At 38.7% G+C, this 27,442-nt stretch overlaps 5 protein-coding genes across 5 annotated transcripts; 3 read left to right on the forward strand and 2 right to left on the reverse strand.

Moving 5' to 3' along the window:
- Positions 1–986: 986 nt before the first annotated feature.
- LOC147870134 (tRNA/rRNA methyltransferase (SpoU) family protein) lies at positions 987–3,073 on the reverse strand. Its single transcript, XM_087337290.1, has 6 exons — positions 2,765–3,073; positions 2,173–2,584; positions 1,936–2,074; positions 1,725–1,786; positions 1,444–1,582; positions 987–1,356 (listed from the first exon to the last, which is right to left on the reverse strand). Exons 1-6 carry the CDS (start codon positions 3,015–3,017, stop codon positions 1,135–1,137), a joined length of 1,227 nt encoding a protein of 408 aa, XP_087193416.1. The 5' UTR covers positions 3,018–3,073; the 3' UTR covers positions 987–1,134.
- A 5,842-nt stretch (positions 3,074–8,915) lies between these two features.
- LOC147870135 (65-kDa microtubule-associated protein 1-like) lies at positions 8,916–12,769 on the forward strand. Its single transcript, XM_087337303.1, has 11 exons — positions 8,916–9,074; positions 9,165–9,368; positions 9,670–9,930; positions 10,055–10,270; positions 10,375–10,530; positions 10,737–10,896; positions 11,002–11,153; positions 11,249–11,336; positions 11,572–11,645; positions 11,757–11,831; positions 11,951–12,769. Exons 1-11 carry the CDS (start codon positions 9,021–9,023, stop codon positions 12,314–12,316), a joined length of 1,806 nt encoding a protein of 601 aa, XP_087193429.1. The 5' UTR covers positions 8,916–9,020; the 3' UTR covers positions 12,317–12,769.
- A 1,139-nt stretch (positions 12,770–13,908) lies between these two features.
- Positions 13,909–17,151, forward strand: LOC147870136 (pentatricopeptide repeat-containing protein At3g09040, mitochondrial-like). Its single transcript, XM_087337306.1, has 2 exons — positions 13,909–16,503; positions 16,731–17,151. Exon 1 carries the CDS (start codon positions 14,053–14,055, stop codon positions 16,393–16,395), a length of 2,343 nt encoding a protein of 780 aa, XP_087193432.1. The 5' UTR covers positions 13,909–14,052; the 3' UTR covers positions 16,396–16,503; positions 16,731–17,151.
- A 1,456-nt stretch (positions 17,152–18,607) lies between these two features.
- LOC147870137 (mitochondrial import inner membrane translocase subunit TIM22-3-like) lies at positions 18,608–21,463 on the forward strand. The gene is made up of 5 exons (XM_087337307.1): positions 18,608–18,837; positions 19,487–19,551; positions 19,649–19,721; positions 20,784–20,837; positions 20,966–21,463. Exons 1-5 carry the CDS (start codon positions 18,696–18,698, stop codon positions 21,217–21,219), a joined length of 588 nt encoding a protein of 195 aa, XP_087193433.1. The 5' UTR covers positions 18,608–18,695; the 3' UTR covers positions 21,220–21,463.
- A 2,104-nt stretch (positions 21,464–23,567) lies between these two features.
- LOC147870138 (endoglucanase 25-like) lies at positions 23,568–26,851 on the reverse strand. Its single transcript, XM_087337308.1, has 6 exons — positions 26,425–26,851; positions 25,188–25,486; positions 24,642–25,100; positions 24,408–24,543; positions 24,136–24,308; positions 23,568–24,048 (listed from the first exon to the last, which is right to left on the reverse strand). Exons 1-6 carry the CDS (start codon positions 26,849–26,851, stop codon positions 23,647–23,649), a joined length of 1,896 nt encoding a protein of 631 aa, XP_087193434.1. The 3' UTR covers positions 23,568–23,646.
- Between the last annotated feature and the right edge of the window lie 591 nt (positions 26,852–27,442).

Below are 27,442 nucleotides of genomic sequence, written 5' to 3' on the forward strand. Positions count from 1 at the left end.
TGGAAAGTACAAGAAAACGTAAGATGATTAACGCTAAAGATAGGGCGATACAACTTCCCAATGCGCTCAATGCAGCAGCACAACTGTGCAACTACCAAATGTTGTATTCTACCTTCAGTTAGGATTACAGAACTACACCAATCACCAACAAGACTTGCAGGTGGCCATGATACATGAGATGGCTTCTAACCAACCTAACACTTACATGGCTGGGGATGCAGCATGGAATGTGACCATACCAAACATAAATTGAGGGCACACAGTAAAGGCACTACCAGTTAATGGGATGAGTTCCTAATTCAAACCCAAACCACAGCCAACAGTTATGAATGTGTTAAGGGCACAACATTGGCCCACCTAGAAGAATTACCTTAACAGATAAGTAGGCCTCCAATACTTCCTCCCAACCTGCAATTCCTATACATGTTGGACCCCCATTGTAAACAAAATTGTTTTACAGTATTTCGACCCTAGCCCATATGTCCAATCTTAGACGAATATGCAGTCTCAAGGTTGTGACTATCCTAATAAATAGAATAAAACATTAAATGCAAGCCCCAGTCTGGTGGTCATCATTTCACCCAACAAATAAAACAAAACATGTTGATGGGTGAAGCCTCAACTTAGAAGGTCCAGACTTTATCACAACAGATAAAGTTCCAACCTAGAGGCAGACAATTAAGCCAATACACTACAATCAAAATAAAACTTCACACCAAAGATAGAAATTACATTGAGGTAAGGGATGCTTACCCTTATAAAATAAGAAGTTAAGACAAATGAAGTCCCCACCTGGGTTTGAGACTTTCATGAACATAGAAATCATTATCATAGGGAATGAGACTTGAATACAGTATATAAAGAGAATAAAACATGCAGATTGATTTACGTCTCAACTTAAAGGGACTGGAATAGTACTTAAATCCAAAGTTCATGTACAAAAGCATACACCAATCATCAAGTTTTACCCAAGAACGAAGCCACTGTGCATTAACATCCCCGCCAAATTGCTATTTGTATCCTGATATTAAGCCGTAAATTAAACAATAGATTTAAATGAAAGATAGGAGCTTGTAAACTCAATGAAACGTTTCCAAAGCTTATAAAATTTGACCGTTATTTATGAAAAAAAGATCATAAGTTAACCTTTTCTAGATCAATTTTCAGATAATCAGGCAGATCAATATCATTTTCAAGATCTCCCTGCAACACAGATCTCAAAGATGATTTCTGCATCGCCTCTTGCTTTTTTTGGAGGAGTGTGGTGAGAACGCTCAGGGATCGAGAGCTATGCCGCAAGTAGAAGTCCGCAGATAAAATGTTGTGCTCCTCTGCAGAAAGATCCCCATGTTTTCCCTGATTTGCAAACCCAAAAGAGTAATTATATGTGAAAAGGTGCTTGAATTTTTTAAGGAAAACAAACATAATTTTAGAGACGCATACAAGTCGAGCTTTTCTATCATTGACAGCATGATGCATGACTATGCCCGCTGCAACAGATACATTGAAAGAGTCCACCATCCCTTCCATTGGGATATAGCACTGTATATCCGAAAATCGAACTGCATCTTCACTAACTCCTCTAAAACAATTGAAGGCAGAATGGGTGTATCAAATTCCAAGGAAAATACATTGAAATCATGAACTTCATATTTACTTAACATTCTAATAGTGGAAGCTACTATTTTCTCTTAAACAAATTCATAGTTTAGCTTTTTACAAACCTCAATTCATTGCCAAAGATTACCGCTGTAGGAATGGTCCAATCCATCTCAGATATCGGAACCTATTTCACGGATAACTTTCAACTTGTTACCATTTTGACTGCCTTGAAACGCCTTCATTACAAGCAAAACATTGCATTTCTGCACGTTTGCAGTTATACTCTCATGTGCTTATCAAGGTAAAAGGAATCATCATATATCTATCCCATACAGAGTGATGACCGATACTTGCTACAGCAATTCGGTAGCCACGTGATTTAAGCTCTTCAATACAATCCTTGGTTGAATCAAAAAGTTCAGCATCCAACCACTTCTCTGAACCCATGCTAATGTTTCTATTTTGCTTATACCTAGTCCAATATCAAAACAATGTGGCATTGAAATCCTCCTTTTGTGGAAAAAAAAGTGCCAAAATGAATAGATAAGATTTTTTTAGAGGTGAGATTACCTCTTTTCTGCCTCGTTTGCTATTACATGTACCGATTGAAATCCAAGTGCATCAGCAGAGCGGAAAACTGCTGCAATATTGCCGAGATCTAGGAGCCCTTCTACCACAGGACATACAGTATAGGTTCTATTCAGTACTACCCTTTCGATTCTATTTCTCCTCTCTTCCAGCATAAAAGGAGCCAACATCTCCAGGATTCGGGAACTTGTTAGAACTTTGTCTTTCACTTTGAACTGATCCATATAAGGGAACCATCGTGTTTCTTCCTGTTCTTCAGTGCCCTGGATCCGAATGGATGCATGGTTTACATTTAGAGTTCGTCTCGAGGAATCTCTCTTTTTGTAATCTTTATTGGAAGCATCACTATGAGCCGCTATACTATCGTTTGCAACCTTTGATGGGCCAACCACACCTGAGGAGAGTGACGGCATACATTGCACAACATCAGAAATGGCCACAAAAGTTCCGCTTCCGAACTTACGTATATATTAATAAGAGCACGCAAAAAAAGCTCTATCATTGTTTTATGAAAATTTGCCAATTTGAACACTAAACCCAAGTTCTATCAAAACATTAAGTGCAAGAACCAAACCTGATGTGGGAGGGGTATCTGCAGAATCATGGCCATGGGTGAGGCACGCGGTAGTGGAATCCACGTGACGAGCACATGTGAGAGGTTTGGGACGTCGGACCCAACAAAAACCTCTGCGATGATTGTCGCCATTCCCATAGCCATAGACATAGATGACGATGTTGTGGTAACGGAGGTGCGATCTCGGAGGTCCACGTGCAGAAGCGGTAGAGATGGAGATGGTGGGCGATGCCACGAGCCTCCGAAGGCTCATCGGACACAGACAGAGATACCCGTCACTTCAGTCTTCTCCCCCAAAATACACTCACACTCTTAACTGATAACAGTATCCAAAGAGAGACAGAGACTGAGACTGAGATAATAGATAGGGCTCAAGAATAATGGCGAGAGACAGGTTATAACTTATTACTATATCATATATGTATGTATGTATGTATGTATATATGTATTATAGTAATAAGAGTAAGGAAGTAAGTTAAGTATGGCCACAAATTGGTCGTCACGGCCCAGGTCCTGAACGTGGGTAAGACCATATTGGCTCTACGGTTGGAATGTACATACATACATTCGTTCTTTTCCAACAAAAAGATACGCCTTCATATTATAAAATCACAAGAAGTACAAACGTTGTGTTGGATAAATGAATATATCGATTGATTCCCTTATTATACTCGCATCCTTGCTGATTTGATGTGTGTGTACAATAAATAACCACACATATTTGTATACATACATACATTCTTTTGTATAACCATTTGTGGCTTATGCTATGATGATACTACTCCATGTTGCAAACCCTAGGATGGACATCGAGGATTTCTCCCTCGATACCATCGTACATTCTTTGGCTAGACTTGTTGAGTTGTACGAATTTAATTTGATGTAAAAAATGCAAGCTTGATGTTTGGAGTCGAGAAGAAGGGACATTGAGGACATGTGTTGACTGTTTCATGGAGTGACCGCTTGTCGAGTATCCATGATCACAAAGATATAATTCTTGTTGATAGGACAAAGGTATTTCCGACAAGAAGGACAAAGGTTTCCAAATAAATACATTATACATAGTCCCCCTTGTTAGAATCAAACAAAAAAGCCAATGGCAAGGGAAGACCATTTGATATTGGATGATTGAGAGGAGAATCAAGGTCGAGTCTTTCATGTTCCAAGTTATTCAATCACCGTACTTTTTCCTTTAAACATTTGTGAATAGTAAAAAACTTGAGTACCCCCTTTAAACTCTAATTTTGTTTATCTCAAGTGACATTTAAGTTTTTGATGGCCATTGTTGTACCAATGGAACGAGGACTCTTGAATGGATCTCTCATATTGAATTTCTATGCATCAAGAGAGAAGAAATATTGTTAATACTACAAACTTCTATAAATAATGATGTAAGTTATGATTTTTTACATGAATCATTATTACAATGGTTTGATAACTTAAACTTATGGATTGAGAGATATCAAATGTTGAATAGAATATCATGGGCTAAATTTTTTTCCTAATGAGCCACTAAGGACAATATATTGGATAATCCTTTAGTCATATCGTTATCTATACGTGTGATGAAAGATACGTTTGTCTTTGGTTATTGCCATCTCGCATCCCATTCTCGGGATTTATCAAGGTTGTCTAGCGTCAAGTAGTGTTGTCGAAGCGTGTATTCCACAAAATGCACATGCATTGTTCTTTAGCATAAATATGCATAATATGTTACATGTAGATGATACAAAAATTGTTCATGGCTCCAATGCATTTCAAGGGTGCTTCAATGGTTGGGTTTAGTAAATCAAGTAATTGGGATGATGAGTTTGCTAATCCAATCGCAACTTTGTTCAGAGACAACCCTAGTCGTTCGAAAGAAGGAATATAGTATAGCATGTTCGCATTGAGAAGGTGACACAAGACCGAGTCGTTAAAAAGTCGATGTTGTGACATCAATTGACTACGTTCAGAATCCTAGTTGGTAGAGAATGCATATTATGAAAAAGATGAGGGGTGGATGAAGGGAATAATGATATATAGTGGTTGGAACTATAATAGAAGGATATGTATGGTCACGGGTAGATCTTTGTGGCCATTGATATCCATAAATGGTCCATGGGTTTGGCAAGGATGTTGTACGCATGGTCATGGAAAAAAACGACACTTTCGAAAATCCAGCAGCTTTGATCAACACTGAAAATCTACCATCATTATGGAGAATGGCCTCAAGAAGAAAATGCCATTATTAAGAGGACATACATGAAAATGTAATTTTTATCACAATATTTTAGGGTAGATGGATGTGTTTTGAAATATCCGAACACTCCACGAAGAAAATATAAGCCACATAAAGATAGTGATCATTCAAAGCTAGTTTGAAGATATTCAAGCCATTACTCATGGAAACACAATGCTATGCATTGTCTCAATCTCAGTCTTTTTTATAAGCTAAACATCGAGATAATCAAATTAACAAGTTTCAATACAAACATCACTTACTCAAACTAGATAAAAGACAACCTTTAAAACTAAGTTTTGTGACCTTTAGTACATGCTTTACCATTTTGTTGCTTGTTCTAAAAGGTTTCATAAAAAAGTTTGAGCTCATACACACTAAGAGCTTGCTCCAAAAGAGAAGAAAAAGCAGCTTTACAACATTGACATCGAAGTTCACGTTTTCTTAGCACGAATGAAAACGATAACAACATTGCCCTTCAAAAACAATGACAAGAAAGGTTTCATTAAGGTGTAAGATATAAAGTATGAGACTTTATTATATATTTCACACCAAATACTACATGGTTGTCATGAAAGTTGAAAATGATAAAGCTTATCAAACCCTTGTTCGCCCCATATTATATGCCAATATTCTTGCGTTGCAAAGAAATGAGAAGAATAGTCCATTACCCGAACTCGCATTGCAAGGTAAGATCATCCGAGGCAACAAGGACTTGTCACAAAAGTGCACGGCGAAGGGTATAATAAAATGAAGTTGAATATGATCCACAAAGTAGGTAGCAATACTAAATTAAATGTGCTCCTGCTTGGCAAGTATGGTCCTCTCATTTGTGTTAGATCACAAACAAAGACAAAAATGAAATATCTTTCATCACATGTCAACGTGAAAAGTAAAAACCCCACCACTTGTCAAGGTGTAACATGCTCGACGTGCAAATATCAAGTATTCATTTGCTCTTTTAGAGAGTTTTGATATGATGCCCTTGTGACATGCAAAAAAGTAGCGGTATAATGCTCATTTCTACACCTTTAATTAATAGAGGCCTTGTGACAACAAGAAAATTTGGGGTTACTCTAATTCTCTACCATTGTATGTTACACGTTATCGTTTCTAATTTTAGTTCCAAAAGATTGTGAGGCCATAGAAACAAACTATGAATAACCTTGTTTACATAGTGATTAACACCATGTTTTTTCAAGGAGGTCGCACGTGCCATTATGTGATGTAGTTAGTATTTTGAATGCAAGAGTATAGAATATGTAACATCTCATTTTCTTATTTGAATAAGCACCTTATAATGATAGCATTTATATTTGCTTGTGAGTTAGTGACGATTTTTTGTACTTAAATTTAGAACCTTTACGAATTTGTTTCGACATGGATTTTTTCAATGCATATGGTTAATCAAACATCATCCCCATTCCCTCCGTTATACAATACCACTTAGTGGAGCATGTCTCTTGTTCATATTCCTTTTTGTTTTGTTTTATGGATGTAGAATAGATAATGACCTTTCATGATAATTCTCTTCCATCCCATCAATTCATCTTCGGTTGCATAAATACTTAATCACTCAAGGTCCCACGAGCCTTTCTTGGGTAGTCTTGAATCCATCTCGTCGCACCCACCGTCCATTTGTTGTCCCTTAAGGTCATTTTTGTTGCAACCCTTATCGAAAACATTGATAGATTTGTTCTATGGGTAATGTGTCAAGTTTAAATCCACATTATCCCTTCAATGGGGACACCTACATAAATTGTGGCATGTCCTATAAGTTCTCTTACGTATGTCTAATGATCTTATATAATTGTTGTTCTTCTAACAATTAAATTATAAAATATTTGGGCAATTTGATAAAAAGAGAAATCGAGTCCTTGATTGACTTTCACGAGGAGGCTATACATATGAAAAATTAAATTGAAATCGATTTAACAATTCTAGCAAGTAAAGGGAGTGTGTGTTTTTGAATGATTTTATAAAAACAATCATCTAATTTCATATCATGAAATTTGGAGGAGCGAATTCATTCATTATTCAATAAATGATTGTCGAGAAACTATATATGGGTCATCAAGAATTGTTGGTTCGTTTTGATACAAAGAAAGTTGTCATCATCATGTTAACTTTGCACCATAAATTGGGGACTTTTGAATAGGCTCTCCATTGTTGTCATAATAAATGAAATAGGTGACGTTAATGCCTCCAACACAGGAGATCTCCCATGAAATAATGAATTGATTCATTCTTTGAATGATAGATTTTGCCTTTTCTCATTTTGTCAGCATTACCTTACGATAGTGGCACTATTTTTTATTGTTTGGACTAAAAAGCCTGTTATGGAAGAAGAACTTGTTAGCTTGTATATAACCTCATGGTAAATATGGTGAACCAATTAGCACGCTCCAATAACTTATCTTCCGAGACCATCTTGATGCAATCTATGGAAGAAAGGAAAACAAACCGGGACCACATACTTAATTCTACAACGGATTGCATATCATATGAGAACATAGACATTAATATTACATCTATTTAATTAGCCTATGGAATGGAAGTCACACACTCTGATGGAGCAACTCATAGCAATTTTACAAAAGCAAGGTACGAAAGTGGATGCATGGGGGATTAGTCAAATCCAGTTTAGAGAAGAGAGATTTCGAAAGCATTTTGTCACGGTGATGCTGCTTCAAAAGCGGACAAAGGCATTCGTCGTGCTCAAGCATATGAAAAAAGAGAGTTTAGTACAATTTGCCAATGGGAAGTGCTAGTTTACTAGACCCTAACAAGATCGTAACTAAAAAAACTCCAGGTTTGATTAGCGGGTTTGTTTGTAGTTGATATTAAAGAAGCCTAGCCTTACGTTTTTGCGACTTTTTTGGCATTCATATGTATTGTATTGTATTGTATGTACTCTGAATTAGTGTTTTTTTACGATAAGCAGCAGGAAACTCTTTTTTTTTTTCTTTTTTTGAGGTTGAGATTTGGAGAGAGAAATGAGTATGCAGACTGAGATTTTCGATTCATCCCAATCCATCCATCCACCCCATACACACACACAACCCACAAAAAGAAAAAGAAACAGAAGAAACAGAAAGAAAAGAAAAAACGAACACACACACACACACACACACACAAAAAGGAAGAAGAAAAGGAAAGAAAGCAAAAAGGGCAAAAAAAAAAAGCACACGGACACACGAGAGAGACAAAGACACACACAACACACACACACACACACAGGACTGAGTGAGTGAGAGAGAGAGTGTGTGTATCTGTTGCATAGTATGAACCATACGTACCATACGCGCATTCTCGAATGCTTAAAACATTCGAATATGGTAGACACCCTTGAAGTACATATGATAAATACCATACTTTTTGGATTCATTATTTATTTACTATTAAGGTAAAAAAAAAAAAGGTAAGAAGTGTAAAAAAAAAAAAAAACCATAAGGAAATTTTCGATAACAAACGCATTCGTATGTATGAAAACGAATATTTGCCAATGCATTCGAGTATATTACGTAGTACGTACATACTATGATCTGTAAGACTGTATGTATGTGTTAAAAAACATAACATATTCTTAGCTTCTTCATCTCCTTTTACTATACTCTCTCGGCTGTCTGCCCCCCCCCGCAATCTTCTCCTCCTTACCATACCATACCATACCTTACCTTACCTTACCCTATCTTCTCTTCTCAACCCTAACCCCCCTTCTTCTTCTTCTTCTTCTTCTTCTTCTTCTTCTTCCATTGTCTGTACCTTCTCTGCTGGAGCACCCGTTCCACCATTGCCGTCCGCCCCCACCTTAGCTCTCTCCCTTCAGCTTACTTACTTCACTACTTATGTAATCTTCATATCTCACTGCCTGCATTGCTCTCTCTCTCTCTCTCTCTCTCTCTCTCTCTCTCCTCCACATCTCCAACGCTTTTTCACTACCTCCGAACCTCATTCTGCGTCCGGTGTAGCTACAGTATCACATCTAAGGAAAAGATCTCAGCTCCTCCTCCTCCTTCTTCTTTGGCTTCGGCAATGGTGAACGGAGAAACCGAAACAACATGCGCTTCTCTACTACGAGAGCTTCAGGTAAGCGTTTTCGCTTCGTCTCAACGACTACGAGGTTAGTAGGGTTTAGCTTTACGACATTAAAGAAGCTGGTTTTGGACGTTGTCGCAGCACATTTGGGACGAGGTAGGGGAGAGCGACGCAGGACGGGATGAGATGCTGTTACAGTTGGAGCAGGAGTGCTTGCAGGTGTACAGAAGGAAGGTGGAGCAAGCCAGCAGCTCTCGAGCTCGACTCATGAAAGCTCTGGCTGACTCTGAATCTGAGCTCGCGTCCCTCATCTCTCGACTTGGTGACAAGCCTTCGCTTGGACGGGTATAATACCACCGTTATTTAATATCGTTTTCGAGATACATTCATTTTTCCTATGCAATGTGGCGAAGTCGAAACGTTTCAATTCCTCTGCAAAGCGCCTAACCATAGATCTACTACGAAACTTTTGTTCAGAAAAAATTATATTCTGCAATAAACCATCCTCCTTAAAAATCCTGCATTGATCTATGTTTCCTATACCGGAAGTTTGTCATATTTTGTTGTCTCCACTAGCTAGGCTTTATTTTGATCCTCATTCCTCATAGAAATATTCTTTTCTTCATCTTATGTAATTGATCTGTAGCCTGAAAAGCGAGCTGGAATTAGCTTGCGAGAGCAGTTAGGTGCTATTGAGCCACATTTGGATGAACTGAGACAGAAGCAAGAGGAGCGTATGCGTCAGTTTAGTGACGTGAAAGCACACATTTCAAAAATTACTACGGAGATCTTAGGTAATAATTTGAATGACTCTGGTAATGAGTACTCTCCGGCAACAGAAGAAGACCTGTCCTTGAAAAGGCTCGATGAATACACCTCTCAGCTTCAAGCTCTTCAGAAGGAGAAGGTTAGGACGCACATATATTTTTAGCTTCCCTCACCTCCACTAAGTGAAAAGTATTTTATTGCTAAATCTGCCGCCAATTATGTTCATGGTTCATATCGTTCCTTCTTTGTTATTTCCCCCACAGAGTGAACGTTTGCACAAAGTTCTGGATTATGTGAATGTTATCCATGAGCACTGTGCTGTGCTTGGCATGGATTTCTTCAAGACTGTTACGACAGTGCATCCAAGCTTGGATGAATCCATATCTGGACAATCCAAAAGCATTAGCCATGACACTATTGAGAGATTAGCTACCACTGTAACCTCACTGAAAGAAGAGAAGAAACGACGCATAAAGAAGGTAAAATGAATGAAAATATCCTCCCGCTCAAGGTTGTGTTGGTCATCTTCATTTTCTTGCTGTGCCGTTAGCTTAACTTGTTTCTATTTCCATGATTGTGCTAGCTTCAAGATCTAGGCTCTTCTTTGATCGAGATGTGGACGTTGATGGATACCCCATTAGAGGAGCGGCAATTATTTCATCACGTTACTAGCATTCTCAGCATGACAGAAGATGAAGTTTGTGCTCCTCAGGCTCTGGCTCTCGATAACATTGAACAGGTCTTTGTCCAATACAAAGTGTTTAAACAGCGTATTGCTGTAGGTTAAGAAAAGAATGACGTAGAATAAGCTCGGTTTAACAGGCTGAGCTGCCATTTCTAGCATCAAGTGATTATTTCTGGTAGTATTGCTAATTAGGAAAATCAATAAGGAGATTATGTTGGGACTAACAATCACTTAACTCGTCATTTGGGAGGAAAATTCAGACAGAGGTTGAGGTTGAAAGGTTGGATACTCTCAAGGCAAGCAAGACTAAAGAACTGGTTATGAAAAAGCAAGATGAACTTGATGATATCTTCAGGAGAGCTCATATAAGGCCTGATCCTAATACTACACGTGATAAGATGATGGCCATCATTGATTCAGGTGGGCTGTCTAACCCAATCTGTGTGGTGTCGTAGTAGGCTATTATTCATGTTTCAATCACAATTTGTTGATCTGAACAAAAGGTATTATTTTTGCTAATTTAAGGCATGTTCGATCCATCTGAACTTCTCGCAACCATGGATAAACAAATCAATATTGCAAAAGAGGAGGCACTCAGTAGGAAGGATATATTGGAAAGAGTGGAGAAATGGATGGCAGCTTGTGAGGAGGAGAGCTGGCTAGAGGACTACAGTAGAGTGAGAATCGTATAAATTGGGTGTTTTTTCCACTTCAATGTAGCATCACACATTGTCATAACGTATGCCTTTCAATTTGATGCAACATTCTTCAGGATCAGAATAGGTATAATGCAACCAGGGGCGCACACATAAACTTGAAAAGAGCAGAACGTGCTCGTGTTACAGTAAATAAATTACCAGGTTAACCTCTTAGAATGACTATTTAATCCATTTGTGCTCTTAAAAAAGCTAACTGTTTTAATTTGTAAACCCACTGGTAGTCTACATTTGAATGACTATTTAATCCATTTGTGCTCTTAAAAAAGCTAACAGTTTTAATTTGTAAACCCACTGGTAGTTTACATTTGAATGACTATTTTTAATCTGGCAATTAAATTGTTCTCTTGCTAATTACCTGTTTTGAGATCCTGGACAGCCATGGTTGAATCCCTAGTGGCAAAGACTAAGTCATGGGAAGAAGAGCACGGCTTACCTTTCGTTTATGATGAGGTGAGTGTCCTAATCCCGAGGAATCTAAGGTATGTTATTTGATCGACTTTTGATTTCTTGGAGTTCCCAATCTAACATAAGGTTTTTGGGAAACTAATTTATGTTTTACAGATACGGTTGCTGGATATGCTTGATGAATATAGTATAGTTCGACAAGAAAAAGAAGAAGAGAAGCGGCGTGCACGTGTATGTCTCCACATTCACGATCTCTTATGATAACTAAACAAGAGTGTTTCTAATGCATCATTCTCTACCTGTGTACATTTCTGAATTTTCTTACATGATGTGGTATGAATAATTTCCAGGACCAGAAGAAGATACAAGAGCAATTACTAACTGAACAAGAAACATTTTTCGGCTCAAGGCCGAGTCCAAACAATAAACCATTAGGTAGTGCAAAGAAACAAATGAATGGTCGAACAAATGGATCTGTTGACATGCCAGCGTCTACCAGGCGCCTTTCGCTTGCATCAACACAAGGCAATGTAGATACTCTTCTCCCTCGAGTGAATGGGGTAACACCTGTTCGGATTGGGAAAGATGCGAAGAGAGAGAGACCCCGGCCAAGTGCTCCTGTGAATTTTGTGGCGCTATCGAAAGAAGTAGCAACGGTGTCTGTTCCTTCATCTATGTCAAATGAGTCAGAGCCCACATCCCCAATTGCTGTTTGATGATCAACATTATAGACTTTCATCGAATACTTGTTGAGGCCCATCATTCCAGAGTTTAAAAAGAGAGAGAGAGAGAGAGAGAGAGAGGAATAAAAGTTATACTTACTATCTCTAACTGGGTTCAATTCGAATCTGCAGTGATCCATCCAGCTTCAGCTACTGGTTCTGGTAATGGTTAATGATAAAGGGGGGGTTGTAATTACGTATGTCTTCAATATAGCTGATGTTGAGACTCACTACTGCTGATAGTTAACCTTGTAAACTACTGGATTTATCACGGTGTAATTTTTATCTTAGGCACGATGATTGACTTGACTTGACTTTTGTTCTGACACTATATAAGATGATCTAGACCTTTGGGGGTGGCTAGGCCACTCCTTCAAGGATCTGAGAAAGACGACATAGTAGTATGTAAGTTAAACAAACTTTTTCCAAGGAAAAGACTAGTTTTTTTTCCCAGTTGCAAAGGATAACAAACCTTCTTATGCCGTCTTAAACATTTGCAACAACTAAGTCATGCATTGTTCTTTGAATTCTTGTTTACCATGAAATTATTTCAGCTCATTATGTGAATTTAGTGATGCTTCATGCTTACATTTCTTTGGCATGATTACGGTTCTTTGATCTTTCACTTTTTTCTTTCTTTCTCTACGGATTTTATTTTAATCAAGGGGGTACTGTCGGTATTAGAGAGTAAAAGATCGAATTAACTTCATTCTATAATGAAAAGTATTGTATGTAACAAGATGGTAATGTTGATTGTGTCTGCATATGGTGGTAGCTGATGATTTTTGAAGTGTTTGAAAGTTTTTCAAAGAGGTGTTTGAACACCAAGGTACTGGCAACATTTGTTCATATGATATGATTTGGGTTCCTGCCCAGCCTCCCCATTTGAATAGAGTCTCTTAAGTGCTACTGCAACCCATAAGATTTGCTCATGTGATATGATGTAGACTTTATTCACTCTGCCAATATGAATTGAGAGCAAAAATGTGCAGAATCTGTGTCTAGGCTTCAGAAGCGTGGAAAACCCTAGTACATTGTGGAAAAATAGGAAGATTTAAAGTTCCTGAAAAGGGTGACACCTAACTTCACCAAGTAAATGTTAAATCATGATTCGGATTTGATGTCACAACATGACTAAGTCCTACTATTAAGAATTATTCTTATATTATCTGATGGTAACACGCATTCCTATATTTAGTCAAAATAGGGGAATTTCAAAAACAAAAGAGAGATAACTCTAAAAATCTGAGCTTAACCAAGACATGAAAACTAAGGTCAGAACATGCCCATTGAGAAAGGGATGCTTAAGATGTTGGGGTATGTATGTCGTTGTTTGTGTGGCTGGCTCCATTGTTTGCACAAATTTAAAACCTACCCCAACCCTGAAATTCCCTTGTTGGATTTGTCTTGCTAGTCCTAGACATGGATACCATGGAGAACAACCATAATGAAGGGTTGTTTGCATCAGCACATTTAGAGATAAGCTTTGTGAGTGACTACTATTGCCATTGTTTTGTTGAGCTATATATATAGAAGGGGAAAGAAACTACAAAATACCCATGTGAGTTCTCGTATTTATAGAAGCCTCGTGTCTCGGAGGAACTCTGTTGCCGACGTCCTGTATTGTTACATCACGGCGTTTTTCAATTCAATGCCAAGGTATTTTGTAATCGACTTATTTGCGCATCATCATCATTACACTCAGTGACAGAAAACCCTATTCTGGATCGATGAACTGTACACTTCACCTTCCACCAAATGGAGTTAACGTTAACGATCCCCGCTTGACTGCTGCTTCCCCAGCTAAACTTTGTAACGATGACCTAATTCCAAAACATGATAGACTTTCACTCTTGAATCTGATAAAGTCTTGCCAGAAAGAGAAGAACCTATGGAAATTGAGCAACATACATGCTGATCTTCTTAATAAAAACTTGGTTACAAAAGATACGTATATCACCACTGCCCTGATCACCACGTATGCAGATTGTGGTGATTTGGAGAAAGCGTGCGAAGTACTCAAGCAGAATCCTGCACCAAATGTGGTGTTTTGGAATGCGCTTATCTCTGGTTATGTCCGTAATGAGTTCTGTAAGGAGGCGTTAGAATGTTTTCAATACATGAGGGAGGACGGCATCTGCCCGAATGCCATAACCTATATCTCGGTTCTGAAAGCTTGTGGCATCACAGGGTCTCTAGATCTTGGCCAAGCTATAGCAACCGAGGTAAAAAAACAAGGCTTATTACATAAAAATATTGCCCTTGGGACTGCGATGGTGGACATGTATTTCAGGTGTTTTGCAGTTGAGAAAGCAAGGGAAGTGTTTGAGCACCTTCCAATGCAAAATGTTTTCTCGTGGACTGCCCTTATTTCTGGATATGTCCAACATGGGCTTGGTGCCGAAGCATTGAAATGCTTCAGGCAGATGCGAGAGGCGGGGATACATCCAAATGCGATCACTTTCATCTCTGTATTGAAAGCTTGTGGAATTGTGAGGTGTCTAGAAACTGGGGAAGAGGTAGACGCGGAGGTCAGAAGGAAAGGCTTATTGCGAAATAATAGTGTTGTGCTTGGCAATGCATTGGTGAGCATGTATGCTAAGTGCGGTGTGGTTCACAAAGCAGCAGGAGTATTTGAGAAACTTCCGATAAGAAATGTAGCATCTTGGAATGCCCTAATTGTTGGATATGCCCAGAATGGACTCAACAAAGAAGCATTAAAATCCTTTCGGCAAATGCAAGATGCTGGAATCCGTCCAAACGTGATAACTTATCTGTGTATTTTGAAGGTTTGTGGCAATGTGAGGTCTCTAGAGATTGGGTCATATATCGATGTCAAGATTAGAAAGGAAGGATTATTGAAGGAAGATTTGCTGCTAGGAAATGCACTGGTAGACATGTATTCCAAGTGTGGCGCATTACCAAAAGCAAAAGAAGTATTCGAGCTCCTTCCAGTGCAGAATATTGCATCTTGGAATGCATTGATAACTGGATATGCCCGAAATGACCTTGGGGATTTGGTGCTGAAATCCTTCAGACGTATGCAAGATGCAGGTGTGTCTCCGGATGCCGTAACCTATACATGCATTTTAAAAGCTTGTGGAATTGTGAAGTCCCTGGGTATTGGGGAAGACATACATGCTGAAGTTAGAAAGCAAGGGCTACTGCAGAACGATGTTGTGCTAGGCACTGCACTGGTTGACATGTACTCCAAGTGTGGTGCACTAGAAAAAGCAATCGAAGTGTTTGAACACCTTCCGGTAAGGAATGTTGTCTCTTGGAGTGCCATGATCACGGCATTCACGCAAAATGGGCTCGGCTATGAAGCATTGAAATGTTTCAAACAGATGCAAGATTTGGGAGTCTGTCCAAATGCAGTAACCTATGCCAGTATTTTCAAAGCTTGCGGCATTATGGGGTGTTTAATGATTGGAGAAGATTTAGACCGCGAGGTTCGGATGCAACATTTGCTGGAGAAAGATATCGTGCTAGGCACGACATTGGTGGACATGTATTCCAAATGTGGTGCCCTCGAGAAAGCAAAAGAAGTATTTGAAGAGCTTCCCATGCGAAATGTTGTAACTTGGAGTGCCTTGGGTGCTGGATATGCCCAGTTAGGTCAAGCCAACACAGTTTTTCTATTGTATAGAAGAATGAGGGACGAAGGTATCATGCCAGATGTAGTTAGCTTACTTGTCTTGCTGACCGCTTGTAGCCATGCTGGTCTAGTGAAGGAAGCAGAAAAGCTGTTTGATGAGATTTGTGTTGTCTGCAGTATTACTCCAACACTAGAACACTACACCTGCATGATTGATCTATATGGTCGTGCTGGACATTTTCATAAAGTGAAAATGTTGCTTGAAAAGGTCTGGCCTAGTTCTGACTGTCTTTTGCTGTTCCTGACTGTATTGGGTGCTTGTAAAAAGTGGTGGAACGTGGAGCTTGGGAGATGGGCATTTGAGCAAGCATTGCGGTTGGATGGAAAGTGTCTTAATGCATATATCTGCATGCAAAATATATATGTAGCAGATGAAATGCAAATAGAAGTGGAAGGACTTGATAGTGATGAATGAAGCTTGGACAGTATCAAGTTATCCAATGGGAACGTGCATTTATTTGTTGCGGTTGGTCTGAATCATCCTCAAATTACATGTATACTATGTATAAGATCAAAGAAATTAGTTAAAAACTAGATTTGTACATTTTCGATGATATAAGGAGATTGTGTGAAGTGGCCTACAAGCTGGCTGTGTGTGTGGCTTGATTAATGCATATACACCTCTGCCATTCTAGCATCTTCTTTGTATCAATAATTGAGACATACAGGATTAAAGCAAACAATATGAAGTGGTTACACATTTTTGAGAATCAAATCCACCCCCCACTCCCTGTTGTACTATGTTTAGAGAAATGCTTTTTGAAAGACGATGGCTAAACGACAACTCGAGAGTGGAAGCTATTGAGTTAACGGTGGTTGGCTCTCGAGACCAAGGATGTAGCATAAGCTGGGATGAAACTGACAACCAATTCGGTTTGGAAGGATATTATGTAGAAAATATACAAATTGACCATCCTATTCATTGTAGAGCACCCGAGAATTGGTTTGAGTTCCTTCTCAAGAAAATGTAAATTTGGTAGATAATTTCTGTAGAAGCAAAAATGCTTGGATGATGCAACTTGGAAGTGGCGCTGGTCTTTCTACTATATCATGTGGTACATTGATAGATTTGTTGAGATAAATTTGAGCTTTCATGGGAGACTAGCACTGCCAAGTTTCACAAAAGAACTGAAAATTGTGAAATAATAATAACAATTATGTATGCTGTAAATGAACTTGATTAAGTGTGCCTATGGATTGAAATATTGTTTTTGTTGTTTTAGGTCTTTAGGTTGGGTTTGGTTTTGAACCATTTGTTGAGCGTTCAAAACCGAATGAAGTAACTCAAATTATTAAGAGGGATGTGGAATGCTCTTAGCTTTGGAATACATGAGGGTTGGGTTGTGTTATATATGTGTGTGTTGTGTGTATCCTTCTAGTAACTTAAAACTTGTAACGCCATTGATGTTACGGATCGCTATATTGATGTTTAAGAATGTCTTAGTATTTGCGAGCTGTATTATACTATCTATTTATGTAGTCTAGGATGCATGAGTATAATTATTTCACTTTGCTACTATACATCTGGATCTGTAGTACTAATGATGTCCCATAGAATGGCCAACCAAATTGGATTTTTAGATCTCATATTTCCAAGTGTCAATATCTCCTTTTTTCAATTGAGAGTAACACAAAGCATATTATCTGGGGATAGAAGTAATGTGCACGAGCTACTCAGACACCCTAGGCCTTACACTTAGTTTGAGGAAATTGGTTGCTAGTAGAAATCCTTGTACTTATGTGTGAGTGTGTATGTGATTTGAGGCTAGAAGTAATGATCTTGAGCTTCTCAATGACCCCCACCCCCATGCCAAGTACTCTATGACACCTAAGGCTCCAAATCAATCCCACAATTTCATGTTTGATTTGAACGGATGCCAACCAATTTTGATAGAGAATGTGTTATTGCGTTTGGACTGGATCAAATCTCGTGTGTTGGGTCACCATGAGGCTAACAACAAACGATAAACACTTGTTCTTGTTAATTCCTCCTAAATGTGGAACAGAAACATTTGGAGGTGGAATCATAGGAGAGAATGTAAATAGCTTGGGATTGAATTTCTTGAGATTGAAGTTGTGAGAGGAATTCACTCACCTAGACTAGCAAGATGTTCCAAATTATGTGAAGGAGAGGCCAAGGGTGTGAACTATTTTGTGTGTAGGTGCCCAACTTCACCACCATTCAAAAGATGATGAAGAATGTCGACTCGACCTATTATGAATTCTAGTCATCTTACTCTAGTGTTGAGCTATTAGACTACCAACGAAACTCCTTGGGTTCAAAGCCCAATTGTCACACATTAGACTCTATTACTAGATGCCACTTTGGAATGTAGATTTGAGTTACATAATCTCCACATCTCCATTACACAACCTTCTAATATATCTATCTATCTATCTAATATATATATCATATCTTTTCATTTGAAGAAGTTATATGTCGATAACAAATGGTTACTTATTGTGTACTGAATGGAAAAATAAAATCCAAGCCAACAAACACACCTTACACATCGAGATTAATATGAGGAGCCTTTAACCCCCTCTATATATATACAAATTACAATAATACATATAATGATACATATATGTATGTATGATAGGTTAATGAGAGGAGAATCTGTGATGGGTGAATAAGAACAAGTGTTGTTTTCTCACTCTTAGTACATTGAAAAACGTCAACAAATACTTTCAGATAGATAGATAGAGAAAGGTATGTCTTCTTCTTCCGCTGAAGTAACTCCATCTCCAGGCAGTGTCTCTGTTTCTAGTGGAGAGGGTGGAGCTGCTCTGTGTCTTGTCTCTGGCATTCGTGATGGAATATCTGGGGGTGTCATGGGCTCCATTTTTGGCTTTGGTATATCCTCTTTACGCCCGTTTTTCTGTCTGTCTCTATCTTGCTTTTCCTTCCTTTCTTTTGGAATTTAGTCACTTTGTATGTGTTGTATCAAGGATGGTTGATCCTGTGAAGATAAGCGGGGAATTCCTTCATAGAATTCGTGTATTTGTGAGATGTTAAATTAATAGGGTATATGAATCGTCACCTCATTATGTTTGCATGTGATGAAAAAAGCGGCCTATTCATTATGAACTGGAAACAAAGTTCAAACTTCAGAAGAAAACAAGAGGAAACAAAAAGAGTTAGTAAAAATGTTCCCGTGTGTTAAAAACGTTGCATATTGTTATTAAAACGTTACTGGATGGTGATTGGTTTATTGTGTAGAATTTTTAGGATCAGTAGTGTTATGAAAGAAGAAAAAAAATCCAGTTCTTCCTGTTTATTTCCTGCAAATGGCAGACGTGTTTTAAATGGATGTGAATAAACTGCAAAGCCTTGTAAAAGACTTTGAACATGAAAAAACCCTCTTTTTATCAGTTTCTAAATTTTATTTCCATCATGGCAATATGTTAGGAATCACCTCCAAAGTTTGAAATGGGCTTTTGGATATACATGTAAAGTTTTGTTCTGTACAAAGTAACAAATATTCCTAATTATGCTAATGTAGGCCAAGGATTGTGGAAGAAACAAGGTTTTAAAGGTTCTTTGAAGGAGGCAGGAACTTCAGCCAAGGTTAATTATCAAGTTATGCAATTATGGAAACCTGTGATCAAGCAACATTTGTTTCAATGCAGATCTGATTCCTTTTTTTTTACATATCATTTGTCAGACTTTTGCACTGCTTTCTGGTATACACAGTCTAGTTACATGCTTCTTAAAAAAGATTCGAGGGAAGCATGATGGTAAGTGTCAACATATGTTAACTTTTATACTTCGATTGCATTTAGCACCTAAGTCATTTGTGATGTTTTAGGTATGTTTATGTGTCTTGAGTCTTTAGAATGGTTTGCAGTAAACATTCAAATAGAAGTTTGTGCTGTGTTATAAAAATGAAATGTTTAATCTGCTTTGAAGCAGAGAAGAAAGGACCAAAAAACTTATTGTTATATGCTCTGATATTATTGGTATGTGGTTATTGGCAATTTGTTTTCCCGAAAACTTATGATTCTGATGAATGATAAAGTTTCCTATAATCTTTCTCTTTCTTTCTCTTATTTTTTTGTTACTTTGAGCATATATAGCTTCCTCTTTATATGGTAGAATTTTAACCAAATCATTGAAACATTTTCCTTGGTCCATAGGTTATTCTGGCCACCTGGAAGTTTTCCATAGATTTTCTTTGACTCCATGCCGACCATCAAATACATAAGCATTGCACATATCCCAATTTTGACACAATCCCCAATATCTCAGAAATAGGAGAACGATCTCTAGCTCTGATTTTGGGGTACCTGTGTGAATTGTGCAAACACCCACTATCTTGATGTCAAATAACACCGTGACAAAACTTGTTAAATTTGACAAATGTAACTCCAAATCTGACAAGGTTCCAAACAACAACATATATCACAAGGTGAAATAAGAGCCTCACCCACAACCTTGTTGCTCTTCACAAACGGCCTGTGCTACATTATTTGTAACCCCTTTTCTATAGCACACTCAATGAGGGACATTTTGAGAAACTATTATTATTTATCTTGTTATGATGAGACACATCAACGCATCTTGTAGTGTCACTCCCTTGGCTTGTGAGTTTAGTGTAATGTCAACTTGTACATGATACACACAAGTGTGTGCATGCATACGTGTGTGAAGATGATAGAATCATCACTTTGAGCAGTATTTTGGTTGGATAGAGATGCTTGAAGAGTATGCCTAGGCTATGTGTATTGTGGAACACTGGAATTTCGGGGGAAATGTTCTAAAAATAGAGATATGATCAAATGTATGTTCTATGCTTTCAGAGATAAACGCAGGTATTGCAGGATGCGCAACCGGCATTGTTCTCAGTATTCCAGGTATAGAGGGTATATGGTTCACAACTGGAAGAACTTGTTTATGGTTTTGCAATAATACCACTAGTTCGTGCATTTGAAACTAAAATGTTTTTCTATTGCTTTTTTTTGTGTGGTCCTAAAAATTGCAGGAACACCAGATGCTATACTTCGAAGCTGTGCAACATTTGCAGCATTCTCGTATGTCGCGGAGAGGTTTAACAAACCGCAAGCTGCAGTTGCAAGTCCTCTGGACCACCACTACTCAGCAATTCCAAAGACTCCTGAGAAAGGGTTTAATGGTGTTGATGTTCTGCCTCCCTTTGTTTTAGCACCATCGTTCCTTGAGAGTCTTGTGTCCTTAAGTCGAGCAAAATTTGTTAAGTCTACATCTACAAGGCTGTAGAAAACAACTCCTAAATTTATCTGCCTAAGATAGATTTGTTACCTCGGATCACATTCACATTCTAGAGTGTTCTGCAACTCTAGATACAATGATATGTTGGATGGCCAAGTCAAGTTATTAGGGTCAAAACTAAAGATCCCCCTTGGTATCATGTTGGAAGAAAGTTTGAAGCTCCAATAGAGTTGTTTTGTCTTGACAAGAAGAATTTGAAAATGAGTGAGAAAATTATCAAATTCCTAGATTATTATTGTTTTATAAGTCAACATAATGTTAGGGGATTGTCAAGTTAATGAAAGACACCCCACCCCCCATTATCACCTTGGAGTAGATGAATGTGTGTGAAAAAAAATCTGACCAGAATTGTTTATCTAACAACGAAAATTTAAAATTAGTCCCACCATTAAAGTAGATGCAGTGCATAGAATGGTATTTATGATTATTTATGCAAATTCTTCACTGTCTGAAACTCACCGAAGAGGGGTTACTCTCCCTGGATAGGACTCTAACCTACGACCAATCGGTTAAGCTCTGGCTGGTCTATCACTGAACCACCTGGATAATGGATAGGACTCCAAGCTAACTCCCAAATCATATTATAGTGCTTGATGTCCATGATTCTGAAATATCATTAATGTTGAAAACGTGTGATAGATACACCTAATTTTAGGTTTTACTTATTAAACATTGACAAGGATTCCCAAATCTTAGAATGAGTGTTTTAATTCATGATAATCATGCTGATTGTGAAAACGTGATGTAAAAATTCCAATAGTAATAGCTGAAGGTGTGTTCCTTTCTGGTTTTCATTTGCCTTGTAGTAGGATAACTTTGATCCAGATTTTCAGTAAAAATTATGTAAATCTTCAATGTTGAATCATATTAATTCCCACATGTTCAGGTAGTTTTGATTGAATAAATTTTTCTGTGAGGAAATTAAAAAACAGATAACGAAGTTTATTCGTTATCAAGGAGGTCGAATAACCAAGTGTTGCATGCAATGCTTAAAGGTGTGACATGGATTATTGTTGTTTGTGTGCATGTTTAATGTGAAACACATGGATGTGTGTTTTGCTCTGTGAATGCATTGTGGGACTATTGTTGAACACATGATTCTGTAAGCAGAGCACCTATTATGGTTTTAATATCTTTTCAATATGATCTAGTGATGTGGGGAACATTCCAATTCAGTACGTTTTTAAAAGATTACATTGTGTCATTTTATATAATGTCTTAAATACCAAGATACAGTCATAGCATGATCAAATTATTTGGGTAATGATTCGAAGTATCTGAACTGTTAAACTTTCATGTGCACATTGTATAATGAAAAAAACTAAGATATGCCATCTCCAAAGAGTGCAACAACTAATCTCAGATTGTGTGTCCTGCAGAAGAGAAGAGACTGACACATTCTTTCTATCAATAAATCACTAGTTTTACTTCTATGCAAAGCCACAAGTAATTGCTATGGTACATTCCCAAATAGTCTTTTGAACCGTTTGAAATGTCACTACAAGCTACTTATTGTTTGAGCAGTATTTGCTTGAATTCTATAGAATAAACTAGAATAATAGCTACAACATTTGCAATCCAAACATGGATGAAGCATTTCAAAATCTAGCTTATTTTCCATATCAAAGGTACATTACAATCTTAAGGGCAATTCAGATGTCATGATGTTTGAAACCGTTTCATCTATAATTTTGCTTTATTAGCCTTACAGCATACACAGCGTACCTGTCTATATCGTTTTGAGAAGCTTGGTTTGAATAGTTCTTGTTTAGCTTTTAAGAAAGAAGTTTTATAAAGATTTTTCATCTTCAATATCTAGACATTTCTGCGTATCTTATTCTATTGGAAATAAGAGATTTTCAATTATTAATTTGCTCTCTTTTTAAGCCATTTTTATTAATTTGGAATAATGAATGAATCATATTGTACTCTGCCCAGTAACGTGCCTGCTAGACTCTGCTAGACTCAAATTTTCAAACTATGTAATTAGAATTGTGATTGATTTACGGAGTTGTAATATGAAAAACCAATATACTGTATTAGAACAAACCCATTATCAATACCAGAATCACAGGTGCTGGTGAGAATCCGAATGTGAAAGTTCAACACAAAATGCTTCCATGTCTTCGAGGTAAAGCATACGAGAACAAGCATCTATTATAGCTAAAAGTATCAACAAATTGATGAGATATTTTCTTTATGGGTGGACTCAGCCATTTTATTTTTGCAGATTGATACAATATGATGTGAGTTTGAAATTGAGGGCATTCAAAGAGGAACCATACACTTCGTGGATGTACTAACACAGATTTAATTCATTTTTATTGTTGGCAAGGTAAGGCAACTTCTTATCTTTATATTAATGAAATAATAATAAAAAGTCAAACTGTACACAGTAATATATTACTCGTCTTTTTAAGGTTTCCAAGGAGAGGGAGGTGGGGGGGCATTGGGGTATAGTGGAGGCACTGCTGAGAATATTGTATTCGGGTCCACACCTTTATCATCGCCTCCAGAAAGGGCAACAAGTGCTGCGACAAGGCAGGCATTGCCCACTAAAGTGGGCTCCGTCTGGTTATAATTGCTCCTCACATCTGAAAACCTATCATGCATATCTGGGCCTGCCACCATGGCCCCTACCAACACGTGTGGATTTGGTGCCTTAGAATCCCTATACCTGTAACCACTGGTACAACCTCGTGAAGATTTACCATCCGGGATCGATGCTCCTCGATGATGCACTTGAGTCGGGTAGGGATTCCCAAATCCCACTACATAGCTCATGTTCTTTGGATTTTTTCCCAATATGTAATCAATCTGTAGTTTTTCAAGAAACATGAGCTCAACGGACCCAACAAAGAGCATACTACATAATATGAGGCTAAATACTTCATTTTATCCCACCTGCGAGCGGGCGAAATCCCGAAGGGTTTCCTTCGGCATAAAGTCAGGACCACAGCTCCACCCCGGCACACCAGCTGCAGTCATGTAATCGCCATAAATAGCAGCTAAGAAGGCAGCACTAGCAACATATTGCAATGGTTGGGGACCACCATAATTGAACTGCATCAAGCCACCTATAGATGATCCGAAACCGAACCGGATTAACACAATGTTGACTTAACAGAAAGCATCTTCTGGGGAAAACAAAGATATATGGATTTGCCAAAACTTACCGTTTGACACATCGAATACTTTGAACTGAGGCAAGTAGGAGCACATGATGAGGTTTGTCTCATTATAGAACTCCTTAAGTCCATCTTCATAAGGGTATCCTGGATTCATCATCATCCGGAATCTTGTGAGCACAACCTGTGGCCATATAACACAGGAAGTAAGCTGTTTCCATGTATGAATGAAAAGACAGCTATAGCAACAAGTTTAGTAGAATTTTTGTTCACATATTATACCTGAGCACCAGTGAGCTTGTTGTCCCAATCGAAGACACCATAGTACTTCCAGCCTCCTGAAGCACCAGCATGTTCGGCTATGGATGGTTCTGTCACAAGTTCAAGGTAGGTCAAATTGCCTGTAGCATAATACAACCATGCTCCGCCCCATACGAACTCATCCCAATATCCAGATGAGTTATAGAAGTTCTCAGCTTCGGGAATGGCCTTCACATATCTTGCCCTCTTTGCCCTAGCGAAATCAAACAGGACTTTGGCCCCTTGTACAAGCTTGAGCGAGTATGGCCAATTGTCTTTAAATACAATAGAAGCAGCAGCCATGGCAGCAGCCATTTCAGCTGCAAGGTCAGAGCAAGCATCACATGAGTATGCAGGGCGATCATAATCCATGTCCTCAGGCCTTTCCCAGCAATAGTGATCATTGGGTGAGGTCTTGCCCTTTGTTCCACCATTCCCAACCTGTAATACAGCACCTCCGGTTTTTTTAAAAGTAATATTGCAAATAAACATAACATATAGTTGAGCACATTGAGGAATGCAGAATACCTGTCCCCAGAGATGATTGATTGCAGGGGCTGAAGCATTGAAGGTCTTGAACATGTAGTCTGCGCCCCATTTGATGAGCTCTTTGACATGTTCGAGTTCTCCCATGGCTTCATATTTGGGGCCATATTCAATGGTGCTCCAACTCAACACAGTGATGGCAAAGGCACCAGGGAAGCCAAACTTGATGTTATCTCCGGCATCATAGAAGCCTCCGGAAAGATCCACATTCTGGAGGGACCCATCGTTTAGTGCAGAGTTTCCCCGCCATGGAATTCCGTTCTGCTCTGGAAGCTTTCCTGCTGCAGAGATTGGAATGTTCAATCCCTCTTTTCTTAATTACAACCACTTAGTTTGATTGAATCTCTAGGTCTATGTAGACCTATCATATAAAGTTGTGATTCCAAACAAATGGATCTCATCAAGAATTTTGCGTGCAATTGGTGTAGATATGCTATGAGCCTATGAATCCAAATTGCATAACTTTAGGATCTCGCAGACTTATGCCAGATTTGAAAACACCACAGTACAAGGGAACATGCCTATTGATGTGTTCGTATTTATATTTGAAATTCCATTGTGTCTCAGATCGCATTGCCAGGAATGGGAGCACATGAACCAAATCAAAATATGTAGGGGCATTCTAATATGTAGAGATATGATGAAGCATGTGAAACTGACAATAAGTACAGATATTTGAGGGGTGTATTGATTTAAAGGAACATGGTGCCTGCATAAGCGAGAATGTAATGAATGCATGGCAGTATTAGAGCTGAATCCTATACATAGAGAGTCCTGGTAGTATCATGAGAATGTTGTGTACCTAGAATACTGTATAAGTAAGTATATGTTTTGAACATATAGTTTGAACGTGTCCTGATGTATAAGTATATGCTCTCGAGTCCTAACAAGAAGGCAAGATTGTTTCATTCATTTGCGTTTTAGAAGGTTCTTATTACATGGATCCATGAATGATTAGGCCATGAGAGCCAGACATATCAATGAAGTGGCAATGGATACTAAATTAAGCATTATTGCATTAAAGATATCAGCATCGATCATTACTAATTATAAGTACCAGAAAGCAGCCCAGTAAAGTTGTGAAGGTGATCACAAACTAACTAATGTGTTATTCTTTCTAAAATGCACGGGCTTATATAATGAATGAACTGTGATAGCAGAAGATTGATTGATTGATTGATTGATTGATTGATTGAGCACATATAATGAATTGACTTACACTTTTGGGCATCGAAGAAGAGGAGGGCCTTGCGAAGGGCTTGAGTGTAGTTGTCTTCAGGCGGGAGGGGGGGGTGGTGCCGTGGGACAAACTTGACAATGATGGTGATGAGGGCCGCAACGAGTAGGGCAGCGGCCAAGCTTGCGGCCAAGTAAAACAAGAGCTTGCGCCTACACACGACGCATCCAAGGTCCACATACTTCTTGCCCATCATCATCATCATCATCTTCTTCTTCTTGGTTGTTCTATGATCGCTGGCAGTGGCGGAGCCCAGGAGCCAGCTCTGTTGAGTTTCCTCCAGCCGTTGGAGGGCCGCCCTGTCCATCTCCGGGTTCTGCCGCCCGCTCCTCTCGTGGTCGTCGTCGGTCGCGGAATCCATGGTGACGTCGAAGGAGCCGGAACCACCCCACGCATCCTGCAAATGCATAATACTTAACTGTGGAGGCTGAGGTGGAGGAGCAGGCGTTGTCTGTAGAATTAAATAAATACACGACAGGCGACTTGTATATATATATATATATATCTATGTCTGCGCTGTTGGCGAAGTTAAAGAGGAAGAAGAAGAAGAAGAAGCAGACGACGGAGGTTGGTGAGAAGATGGGGGCTCCATCAAAGGAAAAGGAAAAGGAAAGGAAAAGCCGCAACAGAGAGAATGCAGAGCAGAGCACGGCTCTGCCATGGCGGTGGCCTATAGCATAATGTATACATACATTATATGTACATACATAGTGTGTAGTCGGTCTTCTTGGTGCATGCAGTACCAAGCCAACTACCATACATAGTGACAGTTAAGTCTGATGGATCATCTACATATCTTCGTAGTAGAGTGAGTATGTATGTATGTATCTATCCCATGAGAGAAACCATTAGACACGTGTCGTTACCAACCCAACCCCCTTTGCCCGCCCGCCCCCCGTCGCTCACATCACATTTCTCTACGGGGCCCCACGGGTGCGATTTCTCGCCCCCCACCTCCCTTGGAACCCCACTTTCGGGCACATGTTTGGCGTGCATGCGT

This window comes from Azolla caroliniana, unplaced genomic scaffold (genome assembly GCF_043228905.1).
Source record: "Azolla caroliniana isolate FFs.n. ecotype wild unplaced genomic scaffold, voAzoCaro1.0.p SCAF_1, whole genome shotgun sequence".
In the NCBI taxonomy this organism is placed as follows: domain Eukaryota; kingdom Viridiplantae; phylum Streptophyta; class Polypodiopsida; order Salviniales; family Salviniaceae; genus Azolla; species Azolla caroliniana.